Genomic DNA, 20,000 nt, shown 5'->3' on the forward strand with positions numbered 1-20,000 from the left:
GCCGTTCCAGAAAGCTCACGTCACAGCTCAAAACAACAGCGCACCAAGCTGGTCAAGGCCCGTACGAAGGTGGACGCAGCGTGTGAAGAAGTCACGCGCAACCTCTGACCTCTCTTTGCTCGGAGGCAGAGCGATTAACTGTGACAGATAAGCCTGACCAGATCAAAGTACCTGCTCCCACCTTCAGAGGAGCATGCCATGGTGGAGGCCCGCTAACATCGACGCCTACGCAGGGATGTTCGAACCCAAGCATCTGTGAGCCTGGGATTGGGATTGGGATTGGAACACCAGGATAGATGGAATCGATGCGCCACCTTCCACCCTCAGCCTAATTTGAGGCGAAAGCCTTTAACCCCAAAGCACGTGGCCTTGAAAGCAGGCGGTGGAGCATCTGAATCTCAGCGTCTGCCAGGCAAGCAGTTTGAAAGAAGCTTGCGAGAGCCCCACTGCTGTAGAGAGTGAGGATAGTGCAGGAAGAATAACGGAGATGGTCAGACAGACTCACATCTTTGCCGTGGATCTGCTCCTCGGTGAGCTGCACCTCGACGAGAGGCCGCACGGTGGTGAAGAGCTTCCACCAGGGCCAGTTCTTCACGCCGCGGTTCTTCTTGATGTTCTTCTGGATGCAGCGGATGGCCAGGTCCTGGACCTGCAGGCAAAGAGAGGGGGGGGGGGGAACCCGTGGGTGGATGTGTAGCTGATGGCCTGACCGAGATGCTCATTCTACTCTAACACGCTGCAAAGCATACACTGTTCACAGAACCGGAAAGGCTACACTGTAGATACAATAATATGTGCAAGCTCTTTTTAAACAAGACATTTGGGCAGAACAGTTAAAGGTCAAAGCACCCTTTAAATCTACCAAACTAGTCCGAAATGAAAACGCCATGTCAAAACAAAAACCGAAATGCAATGGAAAGACTTTATGAGGCGTGCACTTAACGGGTTTCTGTGTACGTATTGGGTTCTCTGTGCATGTGTTTTTCAGACTACACCGTAACAACTAGCCAACAAAATCCATCATCTTTTCAGCAGGACACCACAAAGGCTTGGAGCTCTTCTGATTATATCAAACATGAGTGCTCCTTGGCAGACAGCTAAAGATTCTCCCACATTTACATGCTAGTTGTGCTCGGCCATGAAAACCCAATTAAAGCAACACATTGCTAAACGTCAAGTGGACTTTGTCCCGATGGCAGCCTCTTTGGCCAAAAGGCTGGTGTGAGATTTTTTATACAACCCCACCCACCCATACATTTGTCATACTCAAAAGCGATCCACTTTAACAGACTTTAGCTCAACACTTTGGGCAACGAACTACAGTCAGACAAAAGACATCCACCCGGACGACTCGGAGGGACAGTTATGGATCGTGGGGGTGGATGTGGTTGTCCGGGAGACAGATGCTCCACCACACACACGGGCCCTAATGACCGCCACCTGCTCCTGCTGATCACCACAGGGCTCCTGTGTGAGCGCATGCGCTTCCTCTGCCCAACGTGGCCAGGAACAGTTAGGGGGCCCTGACAGATTTTGGGGTTCAAGGAAAACAGCCCCTCCTTCCTCCACCTGCCACCAGGAACAAAGGCAGAAGAACAAACAGCACCACAAACATGCACACCGCTGCCTCTCCGAACACGAGGCGTCTGGAGAGTCGCTAATGCATCGCACTTCAGAGAAGCACAATGGTTCTTTGTACATCTCACGACAAGGTTTTTATTAACTGAATCCAAGACAGAAAGGCAATTATTTAAAAAAAAAAAAAAAAAAAAACCCACAATGTGCAGTTACAGCACTAAGAGAAATAAAACATTTATAAAAAATCACCACAAATAGTTTTTCATTTCCTAATCAGGTCCTGACTTTGGGATTTGAATTGAGTTTGGGATCATCTCCAGGACACGGCACAGACTGACAGATAGTAAGGCTTGGTTGTTGTGGAAGTTGAAGTGGCCTAAAGTGGGAAAACCACCATACACTCGCCAACATGACCATGGACGTCTGGAGAAGGTGCATCAAACTTCAACAGGGACATTTAAAAAAAATGTTTGGTCAACATATTCACCAATTTATAACATTTATTAGCTGGAAGGTGCAGCCAAGCAGACGGACCATCGCGCAGTCACCCCCGTTAGCATTTCAGTAAAACTCAACCTCCACATTTGGCTTTTATTTTGTAAAATAACAAAATAACCATCACAACACATTTAAGGAGCAGCCGACACTCTGACTTGCTAACCCTGCGTCTGAGAACAAACTGCTTGAATCAGAAAGTGCGAAACCGACCCCCCCCCCCCACCAAGTGCAATTCCTTTAAGAGCCTGAGAGCTTCAGTTTTACCCATCTAATACTTAAGACCTCCTGTGTTCCTGCAGTCCAGGCATTTTTATCCACACAGCCTCCCTCTGCTACACAACACCTTACGTGATTGGTTCCTTTATTTAGGACTGTGCATCTGCAGTCAGACGTACAGCGCAGCTAGCTAAGGTCAAGCACGTCACGCCTATCTGGAGCAATAAACAATACGCGCTCATCTCTTATTACGCACAGACCTTTAGCCAGGGGAGAAGCATCCATCACTGTAATGGAAATGCCTCCTCCCCTGCATCCTTAAATCCCAGCCTTCCCGATACCTGTGAAAAAGCTGCCCAGGTCGGCCTCTGTGAAGAATGGCCCCTGCACGGACTGCGTCTCTCTCCGGTCAACTCCGTGCATATTACTCAAAAGCCACTTGCATACTGCCACGGCGGGGAGAAAACAGAATTGATATTTCGTTAACCAGGGAGCGAAATACCCAAAACGCAGACAAAGAAGTTTCCCCGAGTGCCAGGGCACAGTGGCCGGGCTCCCCTGATGCACCACGTGCTGCGGACAGATAACTGTGCCGTCCGTTGTGTTCTCTGATAACTGTGCAGTTCGCTGTGGTCTCATAACTGTGCAGTTCGCTGTGGTCTCAGATAACTATGCAGTCTGCTGTGTTCTCAGATTTCAAAGTTTCCATTGTTTTGTTTCAACTTATAAATCCTGACAGTTTTTAGGCTAAACTGTGCCACCAGTAACCTGTCTATACTGGTTCTTCTTAACCTCGGTGCTGCATGTGACACAGTACACCCCTGTATACTGTTAACAGTCTAAGAGAATTGGTTGGTCTGAACTAGTCCCAGTCATATCAGACCAGTTGTGATTACTACGTCACACTTTGTGTTATAATGTGATGTCCCTCAGGGCTTGACTTTGGGACCAGCAGTCTTTAATCTTCACACGTTTCCATTGGTGAGTCATCAGTTATGCGGCCCCAGGCCCGACCCCAGGGGCCCACTGATTTGATTTTTAACCGTCTATAAGACATCATAATTCCCTGCAATTCAATGATGAAAAACAGTGTTTATCAACATTGGGAACAGTCTTGGATGCAATGGTGCAAATAAAATATCTGGAGACCCATCAGTTAAGCATCAACATCCTACCAGGAACCTCGGCGTCACGTTTGACTCTGAACTAAGCTTTAAACGCAGGATTCACAGTGATATAAATCACTTCAGGAGGAAAGTTAAGACCTTGCTCTGTAAGGCCTCAAACTTCTATGCACTCGGGTGCTTCTGTACTTTGATTATTTTTTTAAATTCTGTTTTTTAAATTTTAAGTGGCACACTTCGCTGCAGTTGCACTTTTATGATGTGGGTAATGTGGTGCCTTTCTGTCTCTTACTGCTTGTTATTTTAAATTTCCTTTTATTTACTTTTATATCCATTTTTCTTTTAATGTATGTTTTATTATCTTTATTTATGTAAACTGTGTTTTAAAAATGCTATACAAACAAATAATTGTTTGTTTGTTTATTAGCCATGTCTTGTCCCATAAAGCCTTTAGAACGCGCTTTTGTGCTTTTGTGCAAAACACGTCTGCTTGGTTGTTCAAGAAACGCACTCCTGTGGATGTTACCAGCAGCTTTAAAAAAAAGCTAAGCAGGCAAAAACAAAGCTCCAGCAGTTCCTGACAGACACACTCCACTCGCCTGATGCCAGCAAGACATCCGAACAAGGTCACAGGGCCATCACAACCCTCAGGCTATGGACACAATCAGCGAGAGTGCAGCCTGCGTGTCCACGCTCAGAGGCGTGGACACATCTGCGTCCCCAACGCTGATTTTGGAGTGGCCGTCTGGACAGCGTTGCTGCAGTGTGCTCAGCCGAAGCCAAAAGGTTCACGGAACGGTGGCCGAGGCGGGAAGGTCGATTTGAAGCGCTCAGCCAGGTGAGTGATGAGTAAGTGGGGTTCAGGGTCTCCCTGGTTTGGCAGGCTGGCCAATCAGGCCATGATTGAAGTGCATGTGTGTTAATCCAGAGGGATGGTGAACATATCAGGCTCGCAAAGCTGGGGAGGGGCCTGGACACCTTCCGGCCCCCGTGCAACTCCCTTGCTGTGTAGCACCATAAAAGTGCCTTCGCTTATCGAAAATAGTTTTTCGCTCTGAAACGAATCGGGTGGCGCATTGATGCGTACCTTCCTCTTCTTAAAGGCCTGACGAGCCAGGTAGCCACGGCAACTAGCCTGGAACAGCGTGATGTTCTGTCTGGTCTGGTCATCCCTCAGTTCTTCAAGTTTTGCCAAAGTCCCTGCCCTGAAGAAGAGCTAACACACACACGCACGCACGCACACATACGCACACACACACACGCACACACACACATACGCGCACACACATACGCGCACACACATACGCGCACACACACACGCGCACACACACGCGCGCACACACGCGCGCACACACACGCACACACACGCGCACACACGCGCACACACGCGTTATCCACTGCTTGTAGCACCTGTCAGCAGAGGGATAGAAAATATTTGTGTGAAATATTTTAGCATATACTGGAGGACAATTACCCTAATTTGTTGTCGGAACACTATTTACAGATATTTTACAGCTTTTTTTGTTGTTTGTTTAAACATACTGAAGGTCTATATTTTCATAAAAAATGAAGAAAGATACCTGCTGAGAGAATTTTCTGCTAAGAATAAAGGTGTCTAGTACTATGCAGGACTTCTACTATTATTAACCAACAGACCAAATACGGGAAAAAAAACAAAGAACACACAAGACTGACAACAAGAAGGCAGGGAACCAGGGAGAAAACTCCGGATCAGATCAGACTTCAGAGATTAGAGACCAACCAGCTGATTTTTTTCAGGCAACAGCAGGTAGCAAACCTGAACAAAACAAGTGACTCGATGAGCTTGTGAATGTCCATTGCCAGCGCATCTCTCAACGCAAGTGAGCGTATCACTGTGATTTCAGCAGCCCCAGTGCTCACGGCAGAAGATTTGGGGACTGCGCCATTGCTAGGTCGCGTTCCGAGGGCTTTCGGAGTAACCCCGAACGGTTCAGCCTGCCTCCGCAGCCCGAGGACAAACCTCTGCTGTCTGAGAACAGTTCCCCTCTGTTCCAGTGTTAGAAAATAGTTCAGTAAATCCACATTGGCAGAAGGAACAGGATCTTGTTTACGGGCCGGTGGTTTCTCCCGACGGGCCCCGGTGCCTCTCCAGCTGACGGGACTGGCAAGCCACTGAGCAGCCTCTACTTATTCTGAGATTAGCAGACCGGTGGCAGCATGGCGCCTGTCACCTGCCAGTCATCGGCCGGACGTTTCCCACAGCACAAAGGGGAGCCAATTATGGCGCCCGTGTCTGGGTGAAGGACGCCAAGTTTCTCCTGCAAAACCCGTAATGGAGGCAGTGAGAGTTACCAGCTGGGAGGAGAACAGAGCCGGCTGGTAAAGGGCTCTCTCCAGCAGAGAGGAGTAGAGAGAGGAGCCTCAGCTTACTGAGAGGAATCTCACTGATTTGCCAATATCTTTTAAAAAAAAAGATTTTAGGAGAGTAGCGTTAACTTGTTTCGTCCGGGTCGTTTTGCCATGCTTGGATCGGCATGGTTTCGCTCTGCTGCTGTGGCAAGCTCGGCTGGGGGTGTCGTGTCTGGACCAGGAGGAACTCACCCTGCTCAGACCCATGTGATAGCTGCTCTTCTCCAGCTCCAGAGACTCCAGCAGCTCTTCAACAGCCTGCAGATTCACACGCACGCACATGCAGGCACACACACACGCACGCACGCAGGCACACACACACACACACACGCACACGCAGGCACACACGCGTAAAAAGGGTATCATTTTATGTTCAATTTCCACTGCATTGTAATTTGCCTAAAGAAACACCTGCGCCATGCAAACACCACATTTTTTTAAACGATGGCGCAGGTGTAAATAAACAAAAACAACACAAAAACTGACCAGGGCGGCTTGTCCAGCAACTCGGATACCTCGCGGCCCCCCCAAATGTCCTACTGGTGTCACTGAGTGAAAACAGCCCCGCGAACGCTCAGATTTCCCTCCCTCTCTATCTTTCACTCTCTCTCTGGTGAGGACAGGTCTTGAGAACCCAAGCAAAATGGCCCCATCTAGTTTACACTGGAGCAGGGGGTGGCGGCGGCCCACGGCACTAAGGGGCCATTGTTCTAGCCTGTTTCCAGAGAAACCCGTCAGCGAAACGCTGGCACAGGGGAAACCTGCACCTCTGGTTTTAGGGCCGGCTCTGCTGTGCCCAGGCCAGCGTTTCTGCATTCTTCCCACCATTTGAGTTCCACAACACTCTCTCCCCGGGGAATTCAAACACAATTGACCTTCCCTTCTGCACATCTCACCAGGACAAAAAAAAAAAAAGAAAAAGACAGAGGATGAAGGAGAAAAAAAAAAGAGAAACAGGGACGAGGGGACGAGGAATACCCCATGTCTCTCCGGCCGTGAAAAAACGGGTCTTTGCGCAAACTGGGGACATTTCAAATACGCCCATGGCCCGTGAAAGATCATTAGGGCCAGGGCAGCTAAAAAGTTTTCTGAATGGCAGCTCCATTTTTCATAGTTGATCATTGCAATAAGTTTTGGGCTGTTTTCTGAGCCCTGAGCCGCGGCACAATTAATGTGTTTCTCCAGCTCGTGCTCCTTATTGATTTGGGTTGCTGGGCAGGTTTGATTAAGTGATCACAGGGTGCAGCATTTATCTTTCCATCATGCTGGAAGAGACGGACAGGAGAGTGGTATAGGCTGAGCGCTCCGACAGGCACCGGCCGGAGGAGCGTGCCCGCTTACCCGCTTCTCATCCTTCACGATGTAGTTGCGGCCGAGCTTCTTGGTCAGGTGCGGGGCCAGGACGTCGAAACGGCGGCGGAACTCGGAGAAGACCATGTGGTCTGGATAACCTGGGAAAGAGGACGCACGGGTGAGTGGTGGTGGCAGAGGAAAGGATCGCCCGTCTGAAGGCCGGTGAGCTGGCGGGGGGCTTGGCCTCCTTACCTTGCCTGTAGATGCGTAGGGCATCCAGCAGCTGGGAGCCGCGGAACTGGGCCCTCAGCAGGGCCACGTCCAGCTGCGTCAGGGCCAGGTCGCCGCTCTCCGCCTGAGCTTCTGGAGAGCCCGTTCCCCGAACAGCATCCGCCTTGGGCAGCAGGCAGTGCACGAAGTGAACCCTGGCCTTCCTGACGGTGTCCAGCAGGGCGTCCTGAGAGAGAAGCAGGACGGTGGACTAGACCTGCCCGGCAAAGCCACCAAGGCCTGACCAGCAGAAATCTGGATCTCGGGAGAAAAGGTCTCACCACTTGGAGCTTGATCTGGATGGAGAGGGACTTCTTCTTCACGGCTGCCACGCCTGTGTTGAAGGTCTTCCTCATGCTGGTGGCCCGGCGCAGGGCCAGCTGGGACCCGCCCTCCAGGCCGGCGATGGAGCCCGACAGCACCAAGGAGCTTCCTGTGCGGCCCGCGAACAGGCCGCTGATGTTCTTTCTGTACGAGAGTAGCCTGGATTAGCCAGCGCCAGAGTAGCCTGAATTAGCCAGCGCTAGAGGAGCCTGGATTAGCTAGCGCCAGAGTAGCCTGAATTAGCCAGCGCTAGAGGAGCCTGGATTAGCCAGCGCCAGAGTAGCCTGAATTAGCCCGGACCAGAGTAGCCTAGATAATCCAGTACCAGAGCAGCCTGTGGGTGAGGATGGGGGACGAGCTGTCATGTGGGTTTTATTTGACCCTGCTGCGTGTGTATTCTGTTGTTTTGTGGGTGCTCATACTTTTGGGGCAAAAAATTATATTTACTCTATAATCTAACCTTTTCTGTACATCCCATCTCCTTTAGCGATAAAAACAAGGAAGGTACATTATCCGGTGTTTAAGGACTGGGATTGAGATTACGGCATTAGCGTGTGGATCAGGTGTACGAGGCCGAGTGCGTGAGACGCGTCTTACTTCTGGGAATTCTGCAGTAGATTGGCTGCATTCTGGGAGGCGGGGTTCTGCTTGGCGTGGCTCAGCCAACCACGTGCGTCGTACTCCACCCAGTTGGTGCCGTGGCTGTGGCCGAGCAGGAAGTGCTGCGACCTCTCACTCCTCAACAGCAGTGTGTGGCCTGCAGTCAAAGCAGACATCCATCACCTCAAAGTAGGTGAGTGTGTGTGTGTGTGTGTGTGTGTGTGTGTGTGTGTGTGTGTGTGTGTGAGAGAGTGTGTGAGAGAGAGACCTTTGCTCTCTCCCTCTGCAGGGCCGTAGTAGCTAAACAGCCTATCCAACAGTGTGTCCTCTGATCCTCCTGGTTGTAGCGCTTCCTCCTCCATCAGCCAGAGGAGCCCTCTGGCCTCGTCTGTCCTCGCTGGGGTCCGAATCTAACACACACACACACACACACACACACACACACACACACACACACACACACACACACACACACACACACACACACACCTGTCAGAACCCGCAAATCATACAGGACCTAGCAGACTCAACCACGCTCTACCGACCACATGTACATTACAGCTCTTCCACAGTTAGCACTGCTACCTCCAATTGCCAAATAGTCACTGCCACAGCAACCCAGTAAGACCCCCAGTCTACTGCGGACCCCCCCCCCCCAAGCAAGTCCCTTTCAAGCCAAAGTTCTTCTCTGCAGGAGTCTCAGCCAAGAGCCGTTCTTGTGCTACCCAAACGCAGCGGGCGATGAATATACAGCAGCGGTGGGCCCCAATTCCGCTCCCGGCCTTCACACAACATACGCGGGGGAGCCGCGGGACGATGAAACACTACCACTGCTCCTTCCTCACACATGGCACTCAGCCTTCAGGGAGGGCGGACAAATAAATGCCCACCTGAGCGCTTACCAGGGTCTGACTGGAAGCCTGGTCCACCACTGCAACAGACAGCGAGGGTCTGGGGTCCATGTCGTCCAGGACCAGGTCTATGTTCTCCTACATGGGGACAGAGGTCAGCAACAGGACACGTTCACTTTCCGGAATACAGAACAAAACATTTCTTGGACGTTTTGGGAGCAGACAAAAAAAGGGCTATATATAAAACTTCCTAGACAAAACAGAAAGCAGACGAGATAAAGTGATTGGCCGGATGCCTGCGAGAAGATCCGGTTGTACATTTGGTTGTACAACTGAATTTAGAGACCTGAAGATAGCTGTGTCAACTTTTGAGTAATAGGGCTTTTAGCACTGTGATGTATAATTTACCAACACTTAGAAAGGACAGAAAGGCAATATAACTGTCGAGCAGCTCAGTGTATTCCACACACCCTTAAAAGAATAGCTGTTGACAGAGGCAGGCATCAATGGCGTTTTGACAACAAGCAGCACCCGGATGTGTGTGTGTGTGTGTGTGTGTGTGTGTGTGTGTGAGTGTGTGTTTCATAGCCTCTTATGAATCCTTTTCTCTCCCTCTCTCTCATTCTCTCTCTCTAGATCAGTTCTTTCGAGGTAGCCCAGCTGAGGCCCGGATCCTCCACAGTCTCAGGAGCCGTGTGGAGCTTTCCAGAAGCCGCCCCAGCAGGGGCGTGGATATGGATCCAGCAGGTGGTGGACGGAGGAGCTTAGCCCCTGAGCACGTCTGCCTGTCACCAAGACTGAGCCTACTATGCCGCGCCAGTGATCAGCACTGGGCCAGGGGACGTCTCGGATGGAACAACGGGGACATGAGTGTTTGTATTGATTCTGAGAGAAAGTGAAGTCTTTTACAAGGAAGCAATGATTTAGCACAGAAGGAAAGTGCAGGTCTGATTGGACAGACTGACGTAATCGACAAAGGAACTTAGTGCTGTATTTGGTCTCTTAGCGGGGTATAAGCTTGTGTGTGTGTGTGTGTACCTCTTTGTATCGCTCCAGCTCTTGTACAAATGTACGCTCGTGGAAGAGCTCCTGCAGACGCTCCTGTGCGTAATTGTGACAGAGCTCCTCGAAGACAGCACCTCTCTCACTGCTGGCCTGACGGGGGTTTTGGAAGCCTGGTGTGTCCACAATCAGTATCGAGCATAAAGAGTGCTGACTGGACTTCAGTGCTCTGTGAGAGAGAGAGAGAGAGAGAGAGAGAGGGAGAGAGAGGGAGAGAGAGGGAGAGAGGGAGGGTGTGAGAGAGAGAGAGAGAGGGAGAGAGAGAGAGAGAGAGAGAGCGAGGGAGAAAGAGAGAGAGGGTGTGAGAGAGAGGGAGAGAGAGAGAGAGAGAGAGAGAGTGAGAGAGAGAGAGAGGGGGGGGTTTCTGATATTGCTTTTCAAAGAAATAACATCCAAGACATTGTCAAGATCATAATCAGGGTCAAAGTTTTTGTGATGTCCATACTGTACAATAATAAACCATGTTGCCAGATACGTGTTGATCTGGTACTGCACATCCGGTAACCTTTAACCTTTGCACTGCTTCACTGTTGCCATGTTTTCATTATAATTTTCATGATGTACTTCCAGTTCTTCAAAACACTCTTACTCCTTCAACTTTTAAACATGGAACACAGAGGGTTTTTTTGTAAAGTGGTCAGAAGAAACAATGCTTTTTAAACTTGGTGTTGTTAAATCCTTTTAATGAACAGGGGCAACATCACCAAATCCAATGTTTATGTTTCCGGATATTAAACATTAGCTGGCATCTCTCACAGTTACGCGTATGATGTAATAGACTCGTGAGAAGTAAATGCTGTACACCATTTAGCTTGCTTTAGTTGTGAAGCTAAGGGAAACAGACAAATTCATGACCACTGCACAGTACAGGCTTCACTCTGCCACAACATTATCAGATCATCGTTGTTTCCTAGAGACTCAGGCCCAGACCTTGGTGCCCTGTGTGAGGACTCACCTGTTTATGAGAGAGATGAGCAGTGTAAAGACTTCCGAATATAAACCTGAAGCCATTGCCTCCAAACACTCCACAGCAGTGGCCTTGAACCCTGCAGACAGTAACACACACACACACACACACACACACACACACACACACACATTTCATTTTTCAAACTATTCAGCATCGAGTTGTGTGCAAGGCAGCAGAGAGGCTGGTAAACACGGCAGTGTAAGCAAAAAAGGGGTGAGCAGAACGTTAACCCCGAGATCAAACTGGAGGAGAGCGAGATGCCTCTGTAGCAGGAGAGACATCTCTTTGATCTGTTCCCTCCACCGTCGTTATTTTACCTGCACTCAGCTCTGCTGCAATTACGCCTGGACTGGAGGCCGAGGGAGCGTAGCCCCGAGCAATGGGGAGTTGGGGGGGGGGGGGTCAGGGAGAAGAAACAGTGAAGGGAGAGATGGGTGGAGAGTAAACAGGCAGTCCTGTAAATGTCCCGCAAGCAATCTCCGCCACGTCTCCACCACGTCTCCGCCACGTCTCATCTCACCAGCAGTGTGCCGGTGCACTCACAAATGACCTTTTTCCCCCGAGTGAACATGAGAACGAAGTTGGCGACGGGCGGTTCGGGGTACCTGAGGTGTCCGCCGGCTCTTCGGGCCCCGGGCGGAGGCTGGAGGTACGTGGGAGCGAGCCCCTGGCCTGGGGTTTGAAGATGGAGGAGGAGAGCTCTTCCAGGGTGCAGCCCAGGAGGTAGGAGGCCTTCTGACCCCATTCGTGCCTCGCAAACTGCCTACGGCCGGCTGAGGGAGGACAAAACGCCACCTTATCACGCCATCGCAGCCACCACGCTGCACTCTACACATCACGTTTCGGGCTTACGGCTGTTCTGTTCGCTTCACTGATCTATTCACACAAAGTATCGATGCCCAGCTGTTGGCTATTGTTCTCAGAATGCACAACAGCGCTTTGGTCATGCTCAGCCTCGCCATCAAACAGTCTGTTATTTGATGGAACTTTTGATATTTCCCCACATGGTTTCTTAAGAGGAGGAACATCAGAGGGAGGCATGTTGACCATTACTCTTCCTGCCACAGAGCTAGCAAGGGTGAATGAAGGAGCAGGGGGCGCAGTCAGGGAACTGCATTAAAATGCTAATGACAAAACTACACTAGCCACAAAAAAACTGACAAACTCCACACACACACACACACACGCATACACACGCATACACACACACACACAATCACAAAGAGTAAATATACACAAGAGTTTTTACCTTCGTCAGACTCTGGGTTACGATGGGGACCAGCATGCACGATCAGCGTGTGAGTGAAAACAAAAAGGTTAGAACAACACACCTGAAGAACACGGCACACGGGAGTTCTACTGGAGGGAAACAAAGCATGGAGAAGAGGTCATCAGGTTCACACTAGCATGCGTGCACAAAAGACACACACACACACACACACACACACACACACCTCCCACATATGTTGCAGTAACACATGCAGTTGAGTTGAGGGAAGAATATAAGCCTAATTCTAAATACAGAATGGCTATTAGCCAAACCATTATAAAAAGCTCAGCAGAGAAGTGTGATCAACATGCTTGCTTGATGTCAAATCCAGTCATTAGCGCCCACATTTATTAACCCCTCATCACCCTTCCAGACAGAAGCTGCTTTTACGAGCCACATGGGTCTCCAGCGTTGGCCGACCGCCTAGCAAATCACTTTGCCGCCACTTAGTGGTCGGAATTGAGAATGCAGGTTTAAAAAATCGGCAGCTGTATCTAGCAACATGCATACGATTACACTGTTTAAGAAGCGGAGTTGGGTTCTTTATTTTCTGTGCACACCAAGGAAAGACAGGACGGGAGCATTCCAAACTCAAGAGTAAAAGGAAGTAGGAACAGCGGGACACGCGCAGGAGTGGCGGAGAGCGCGTCAGGACATTACGGTCATTACCGCGTTCATCTACGATCGAGACTGCACAGCGAGGAGGCAATGACAAAACAAATGTCAGACAAGCTACTCACAACATGCATTTATATAACATTAGTCACTTTTCTAGATGTAATCATAATTCATCATAACATATTTCGAAATCCGTGCAGTCATTCGTGCATTTTAAGACTTGACCCAGTTCCACGGTACAACTGTGTGCGATGGCGTTAGTGTAGTTGATACCTTTGGTGGCCCCTGCAGCCCCGAGGTGGTAGATCGCCCCCAGGGTCTGCCAACATGCCCTCTGCTCCTCCACTGAGATACCCAGCACCTTCATGGCAGCCTGGAGCTTTGTGAACTGTTGGGCTGCTTTCTGCTTGTCCTCTGGCTGCGCATCAAAAAAAAACTAAGCAGGTAGGTGTGTGTGTGTGTGTGTGTGTGTGTGTGTGTGTGTGTGTTTTCATGGGGAACGAAACACGCTTAAGGGAGCGGAGACCACTCACCGTGGACGGAGGCACTATCCCGAAGGCACTGGTCTCGGCAAAATGGTTAAAGTGCAGCTCGTTCCTGGAGGGAGAACGCACCAGCGGGCATTTAGAGACAGAGCTTGAAGCGCCAGCCTTCTCCAGACCTGGCTACAACGCACCGTAGTCACCACGACCCCGTGAAGGGGGGCGGGGCTTACTTCAGAGAGCCGTCAGCTCCTGCCATTAAGTAGTAGAACACGTTGAAGGTGGTCTCTGCCTCTGGATGCCGGGTGACCCTCGACCTCTCCAGGAGCATGGTCTGCGGAGACATCGGTAGAAGGGCGGACGTCAGGGAGGTGCGCCTCTCCCGACAGCCGCCCGGGGCCAAACGCGCTCCTACCTGAACGGAAGCCGAGGCCACCTGCCCCGCCTGGTCGAAGTCCAGGGAAACGAGGTGGGAGAAGCGACTGGCGTTGGCGTTCATGGAGGTGCCGCAGTTGCCGAAGGCCTCCAGGATGGTGTAGACGGCCTGCCACTTCTCAGCTGGCAAAGTAAACAAACAAACAAATAAACAGACATGCCGAACAGAGAATCTTGTCCGAAGGAATCCTGTGAGCAGGAACAGGGGTGCGGCTGCCGAGGCTGTGCACCCTTGCCATCCTTCCTGCCTTTTTTGGAAAGGGATTTACACTCACCGAGTATCATCAGCAACAAATGAACTAACGGCTCCGTGCTTTAAACGAAGGGCACTTAGCAACCAGGTCCCTCGGCCCCGCCCACGGCGACCCCACACCTGAGTAGACCTTGCCGTTGCTGCCGGCGACGGACACCAGGTACTGCAGCAGGTGCTGGCAGTTGGTGGTCTTGCCGCTGCCGCTCCTGCCCAGCAGGGCGATGGCCTGGTCCTGGCGTGTGGTCAGCAACCTGCGATAGGCGGCCTGCGCCACGCCGTAGATGTGAGGCGCCACGTCCTCCCGACGGCAGCCCTTGAACATCTGCATCACCTGAGGCGGGAGGGGGAGGGCGGGGTCAATCGATCTACCAATTAAAATGCGGAGGCGGTGCCTTTTCCTGGGATTGGATTTGTTCAGCTACACAACTCGAAGCCAATATGAGCTAGTCAGAAACACACAAACGACATTATGCTTACAAATCCCCACTCTTTTCTCATTGTTAACTACAATAACTACAATTTTGGAGAAAATTCCCCTTTAAGACAATGGTGTTAAGCTGCATTTCTGGAGGGACATGGCACCACTTGTAGACAGTTTTCCCGTAAATAATAAGAACAACAACACACAGGTAGCTTGATTTAGGTGTGCTAACCCTCTGAGCTCATGTCCCTGCTGTTGTTGAATGGCTCATAATAATACTATCCCATTATATTAAAATATATAATACTATACACAAAGGGCCATATGTTAATAATTACTATGAGAAAGAATAACACTAAACCCCAGAGGGTTAAAGCATGAAAAACTGCCCCCTGTGGCCATCCAGCGGTACTGCCTGAAGCTCTCTCTAAGCCCCCTCACCTTCTCGGAGTACATGGCCGGCGTGCTGACCGGGTTGATGACCACCATGTTGGGCCCGGTGTGTGTGTGGAAGAGGTTGGCACCGTAGCGCTGGCGAAGGCAGTGCATGACGCTGGACTCGTTGAGGTAGGGCAGCATGACCAGGTCCTCCACGCGATCCAGCGCCGGGGGGTTCGCCTGGAGGGCCGACGAACCAGCGTGAGATGGCCGGAAGCTGTCGCAGGCACTTCTATGGCTCCATGTACAGCAATTTAGCTACTTACATATGTATATATATATATATATATATATATCAGTGTGCCAGTATGTCTGTTCCCTGGGAGTCCCACTCATGACCAGCAGAGGATGCTGCTACCACACTGCACTACCAGCTGTCAGAGGTGAGCTACACTCACTAGGCACCAGGCTGTGAGAAGTCTGGTCTGATTGGTTAGATTCTCAGTACTTGTGATCTAACCAATCAGCAATTCTAGGAGTGAATGTGATGTGGTGTTGGAAAGGCAGTCATTGGCTGTAACATGGGCCAAACAGCAGATTTGGGGGCCTGAGGGCAGTCAAACATGCGGCGCTGTGGACACGCGAATGTCCCGAGCAGATGGCATTCCAGAACATTCCTCACAGCATTTGCTACCACGTCGGTGGCCGTCACTCTGCACGGCGTCTGGGGTGCTAAATCGGACTTCTAGCATCGCCTACAGGATGGTGCTTGTCTGTGTGAACGACGCAGTCGTGGTCTCGATGTTTCTCGCAAGGTACCAGGTCAGCAGTCAACAGAAACTGGTGTGGTTATGTCATGTGTCCGTTGGCTCTCGGTTTTTGATTGTGGGTCAAACCCACACACCGGCATCTAAAACTGTTTTGAAGTTACCGTCTCTGTTCACATACAACAGAAAAATAGGAAGTTGTATCATGCTACTATGATGCGTTCTAATAACTCGGTGTTTCACATTTGCACAGCAAAAAAAAAAAAAAACAGCTTTGAACGAACATTTGCAGAGTTCATTTCAGTCCAGGCGTATATAAATATCCTAGGTGTTAATTTAGGCCTGTTTGTCTCTTTGTTTGTTTCTTTATGAGGGGTTAGCTGTATGCCAGGCGTAGCCGGATAGGCTGAAGCTATCTGAGAGAGACACACATACGCAGGTGTGTGAGGGCTTGTAGTTACACAATTTCCCAGTCCAGTCCTCCGAGACCTGAAGCCAGTCTGAGTTTTTGTTCAGTTCCGTAAGCCTGCAGCGGGACAATAAGGGCTGCAGACCAGGAAATAAACACAAACCTGGATTGGCTCAAGAATCCCTGGAATAAGATGCGGGAGCCGCATCACCCACCTTCTCCACATCCTCCTCGTCCACCTCCAGCAACGTGCCGTCGTTCTCCAGCCGGATCTTCACCTTCCCCTCAGGCACACTGCCCTCCTCCGACTTCTGCTGTGTCGCTACGGAAACGGACAGGCCGCGCGTGTCAACTCGCAGCTGGAGCAAGGAACGTGGCACGTGGCATTCTGTGCCAGCGCGTGACGGTTTGGATCGGTAAGGGAAGACAAAGTGCTGCGAACAGGCCCTGAATCGGTTTTAAAGGCTCCGCGTGTGCCAGCTGCCAAACTGGGCAGACAGCACCAACTTCCCCCTCCCAGACTGGGCTTTGCATTCAAAACCGATTTACTAACCTAAAGAGAAGCCGTCTTTGTGAACCAACCATACTTTCTCCGTGCTGTACCAGGCTTGTTCTGCAGCAATCTGGTCCTCGGTCTTCACCTGCAGGAAAGAGGACAGAGGGACGTCAGCCAAAGCCGAAATGCCGAGGCACCCAGAAGCCCCTCACTCACCCACTCACCATGACTGCACCGCACTCCTGTATCAAGGCAATGCGGTGTACGAAGGGGTCGCCCCCGACGCCCCCCCAACCCCCACCAACCTCCGGAGGACGGTGAACGGTTGCGGTGCACTAAGGAATCAACCCCAAAGTCTCGGCAACGTGCACAGTACACACTTACACAGATACAAGCATGCAAAAATGGCGAATGCTGATCTGGGTGTGCGAAGTGAAACCCACGATCAACCACCACTGTCCCACACTCAGTTTCTGTTCCTCTTTTGGCAGCTGAAAGTGTTTAGCCACACGCCACTCACCCAGGAGCGATCTGCATAACCTCCAGAGGCCTGCTCTGCGCAACTACGGCTACGATGATAGAGAGTTACCGGGATACCGGGATGAGGAACTCCATCCGCAGTGCTGGATTACAGCTCGTGAAGTTTCCAGATGGCCGGTGTTGAAGAGTCATTTATGACACCGTAAATTTGAGCCGAGGAGAGCAGAACAATGTAACTCAGTGGAGAGTGACAGACCTCGCTCCTGGTAACGGGGCACTCTGCCAAGGCCTGGTCACAGGTGAAGGGATAGCGTGAAGCCTGTAAGGACTCGTTCCACTGGCCGACGGCTCTGTCAAAACGGTTGTGTAAAGGTTTGGGCTGCACAGCCATTAAAAGGCTAAGACTCTTCTAAGAAGACTTTCCGTGGTAGTACAGTTTCATCTGCATCGGTTGGCTTTTCTGGGCCGAAGTTTTCGCGACTGGCCAGGAGAGGGCGCCAGGGTCCACGGAAGCATCACCACTACACATGCAACTCTGAGGTTCAGCACAGAACATGCAGCTTAAAAGCCTCCCATACCAAATACAAACCGCATGCTTATGAAATGTACTGAGGTGAGAAGAAACTCAGCGAGGAGATACACACAGAGGCTTCAATATACAGATCACAGTGTGTGACCACTGCAGGCATTTATCACCAAACTAGTGCACCTCTTCTAGGAGGACAAATCAAAGTCCATATCCAGAAAACAAAGAAACAAATAAGCAAACAAACATGACTACCAGCAAGCATGGTTCACACTGTAGCAGACTACTGAGAGGGAGGAACTGTCTTCATCAAACGTCATAATTTGTAGGTCACAACAGATGGCTGAACATGAATGAATGAATGAATGAATGAATGAATGAATGAAGCTGCATTTATATAGCACCTTTCTGAGAACCCAATGACGCTGTGAGCAGTAGTTGGTCACCACGCCCAATCCAAACACTCCTCTCAGTATTCCACGGCTTAGGAGCCACATGCACCTCCAACACCCTCTGCATTGATACACTACAAGCCAGCGCACTGCATTTCAATCAGGCATAATCATGGCCAGACCTTAGCTTGGCAGGCAGCAGCGTGGGCTGTCTGCAAAACAGCCACGGGGTCCTCCGCCTTGGCCTGGGGAAAGACGGGGTTAACGAGGGAGGGCGAACCAAGAGGACAAAGGTCACTCACAGGAAAGCAAACACACAGACCTAACACAGGCTCCATCTAGACCTAGCATTTAAAACACATCTGTGGCTAATGCACCTCATCACGCCCTTGAGTTTACGCCTTGCTGTCTGTGTTCTGGGTACAATGATCGGATCCAATCAATCAGTCACTGAACCAGTTAAACTAAGCTAGCCACATACCAGGGTAGGGTGACCAGGCATAAGGTCATTGCGCAGGGATAAAGAGTCATTCCTTTTTCTTTTTTTTCTACGGGGCTCCAGTGACACTGCTGGACTGATGCATCATCAGCGCTTGAAGGCAAGTGCCTTCTCTCTAATCCAAAAACACGCTGTATGGAAAACCAATCACAGTCTACTTCCAGAGGCTGATTCAGTCACATTCTAGGTGCAGTGCATGCTGGGTAATGTACATTTTCAGGAAGATTATCCTATTCAGATACAATATGCAGACGCCAGGCGGCATTAAAGGTGCAAACGCATCCGTAGACATGAAACAGCTCGGAAAAACGCTAGGTGTGGCGCGGATTCAGAAGCTTCTTCCAGTCATACACTGTGTTAACTAACAAGTATTAACTTAAAGCTAAAAAGACAGGTGTGGGTTATGCCAGTCATAGATTGTCATTCAAATTCTAAGCCAGTCTTAGCAAGTTGCGACACAGTGTAGGGGGTACTCTCAGCCCTGGGGAGGGAAGGACGTGTTTATAGGCGGTAGGAACAAAGAGGTCACAGCAGAGCCCCAGGCGAGAGGTGCAGAAAGCAGAGAGAGAAGGGTGTGGAGAGAATGAGAGAGAGAGAGAGAGAGAGAGAGAGAGAGAGTGTGAGCATTCTAACACCCAAACATGCCAACAAATCCTACTGTGTAGCCAGACCACACGCATGTCCACCAGGGAGAGAAGATACCTGAGAGGAGGCAGGGATACCACGCCGAGGCAGCGGCTAGCCAGCCACACGCCCAGTGAGCCAAGAAGCACAGACACACACACACACACACACACACACACACACACACACACACACACACACACACACACACACACACACACACACACACACACACACACACACACACAAACAGAGAGTCATAAGTACAGGAATATCAATACACATTAATACAGAGGCTGGAATGTGCTCAGTTTCCAGCTGAACTCAGGGGACCCAGGGAGAGCTCCTAGAGTCTGAGATCTCAGTTAGTGTCCCAAGAGCAACATTTGGCCAATCAAGGGCACTTAGGGCAAATGAAGGGCGCTTGGGGCATCTGGCACACTCTGAGGTCCTCCTCGCCGTTTGTCAGGCAAGCAAACTGGAAAGGAAGGACCAGCGAAAATGGTGAAAAGCACCTGGCGAAGGAGAGGAGGGTTAAAGGAACCTCCCAGCAGGGAGGAAAGAGCACAGCAGAGACAGGAACAGACGGGGGAGAAAATGGACCGGAATCATCTATTTGTGCAAACTGGGCCAGTGGAAAAAACCCTCACATGACTGTAAAGCATTAGATAGGAGAGACAGACTGCACTCTCCACACACATTCCACGGCTGAAACGTTCCAGGGCACAAATCCCACTGCTCTGCATTCCGAAGACGTTACTGGTAGAACGGCC

At 50.6% G+C, this 20,000-nt stretch overlaps 1 protein-coding gene across 10 annotated transcripts in view; it reads right to left on the bottom strand.

Moving 5' to 3' along the window:
- myo18aa (myosin XVIIIAa) overlaps nucleotides 1–20,000 on the bottom strand; it is a 66,635-nt gene that overhangs the window by 24,586 nt on the left and 22,049 nt on the right. For 3 of the 10 annotated variants that reach the window (XM_081702010.1, XM_081702014.1, XM_081702015.1), the window contains 24 exons: nucleotides 19,306–19,341; nucleotides 18,287–18,349; nucleotides 16,764–16,851; nucleotides 16,426–16,532; nucleotides 15,098–15,274; nucleotides 14,356–14,566; nucleotides 13,963–14,105; nucleotides 13,781–13,881; nucleotides 13,599–13,662; nucleotides 13,339–13,483; nucleotides 13,117–13,137; nucleotides 12,427–12,438; nucleotides 11,783–11,950; nucleotides 11,163–11,253; nucleotides 10,184–10,376; nucleotides 9,197–9,283; nucleotides 8,563–8,704; nucleotides 8,292–8,451; nucleotides 7,652–7,838; nucleotides 7,353–7,557; nucleotides 7,149–7,258; nucleotides 6,000–6,065; nucleotides 4,504–4,632; nucleotides 506–649 (listed from right to left, as the gene is read on the bottom strand). In XM_081702010.1, coding sequence (XP_081558136.1) covers nucleotides 506–649; nucleotides 4,504–4,632; nucleotides 6,000–6,065; nucleotides 7,149–7,258; nucleotides 7,353–7,557; nucleotides 7,652–7,838; nucleotides 8,292–8,451; nucleotides 8,563–8,704; nucleotides 9,197–9,283; nucleotides 10,184–10,376; nucleotides 11,163–11,253; nucleotides 11,783–11,950; nucleotides 12,427–12,438; nucleotides 13,117–13,137; nucleotides 13,339–13,483; nucleotides 13,599–13,662; nucleotides 13,781–13,881; nucleotides 13,963–14,105; nucleotides 14,356–14,566; nucleotides 15,098–15,274; nucleotides 16,426–16,532; nucleotides 16,764–16,851; nucleotides 18,287–18,349; nucleotides 19,306–19,341 — 2,850 coding nt within the window. The remainder of the gene's footprint in view (nucleotides 1–505; nucleotides 650–4,503; nucleotides 4,633–5,999; nucleotides 6,066–7,148; nucleotides 7,259–7,352; nucleotides 7,558–7,651; nucleotides 7,839–8,291; nucleotides 8,452–8,562; nucleotides 8,705–9,196; nucleotides 9,284–10,183; nucleotides 10,377–11,162; nucleotides 11,254–11,782; nucleotides 11,951–12,426; nucleotides 12,439–13,116; nucleotides 13,138–13,338; nucleotides 13,484–13,598; nucleotides 13,663–13,780; nucleotides 13,882–13,962; nucleotides 14,106–14,355; nucleotides 14,567–15,097; nucleotides 15,275–16,425; nucleotides 16,533–16,763; nucleotides 16,852–18,286; nucleotides 18,350–19,305; nucleotides 19,342–20,000) is intronic. The other 7 variants (XM_081702013.1, XM_081702011.1, XM_081702019.1 and 4 more) reach the window with 5 other exon arrangements.

The sequence above is a fragment of the Electrophorus electricus genome, chromosome 19 (assembly GCF_041902795.1).
Source record: "Electrophorus electricus isolate QZ-2024a chromosome 19, ASM4190279v1, whole genome shotgun sequence".
Taxonomy (NCBI): domain Eukaryota; kingdom Metazoa; phylum Chordata; class Actinopteri; order Gymnotiformes; family Gymnotidae; genus Electrophorus; species Electrophorus electricus.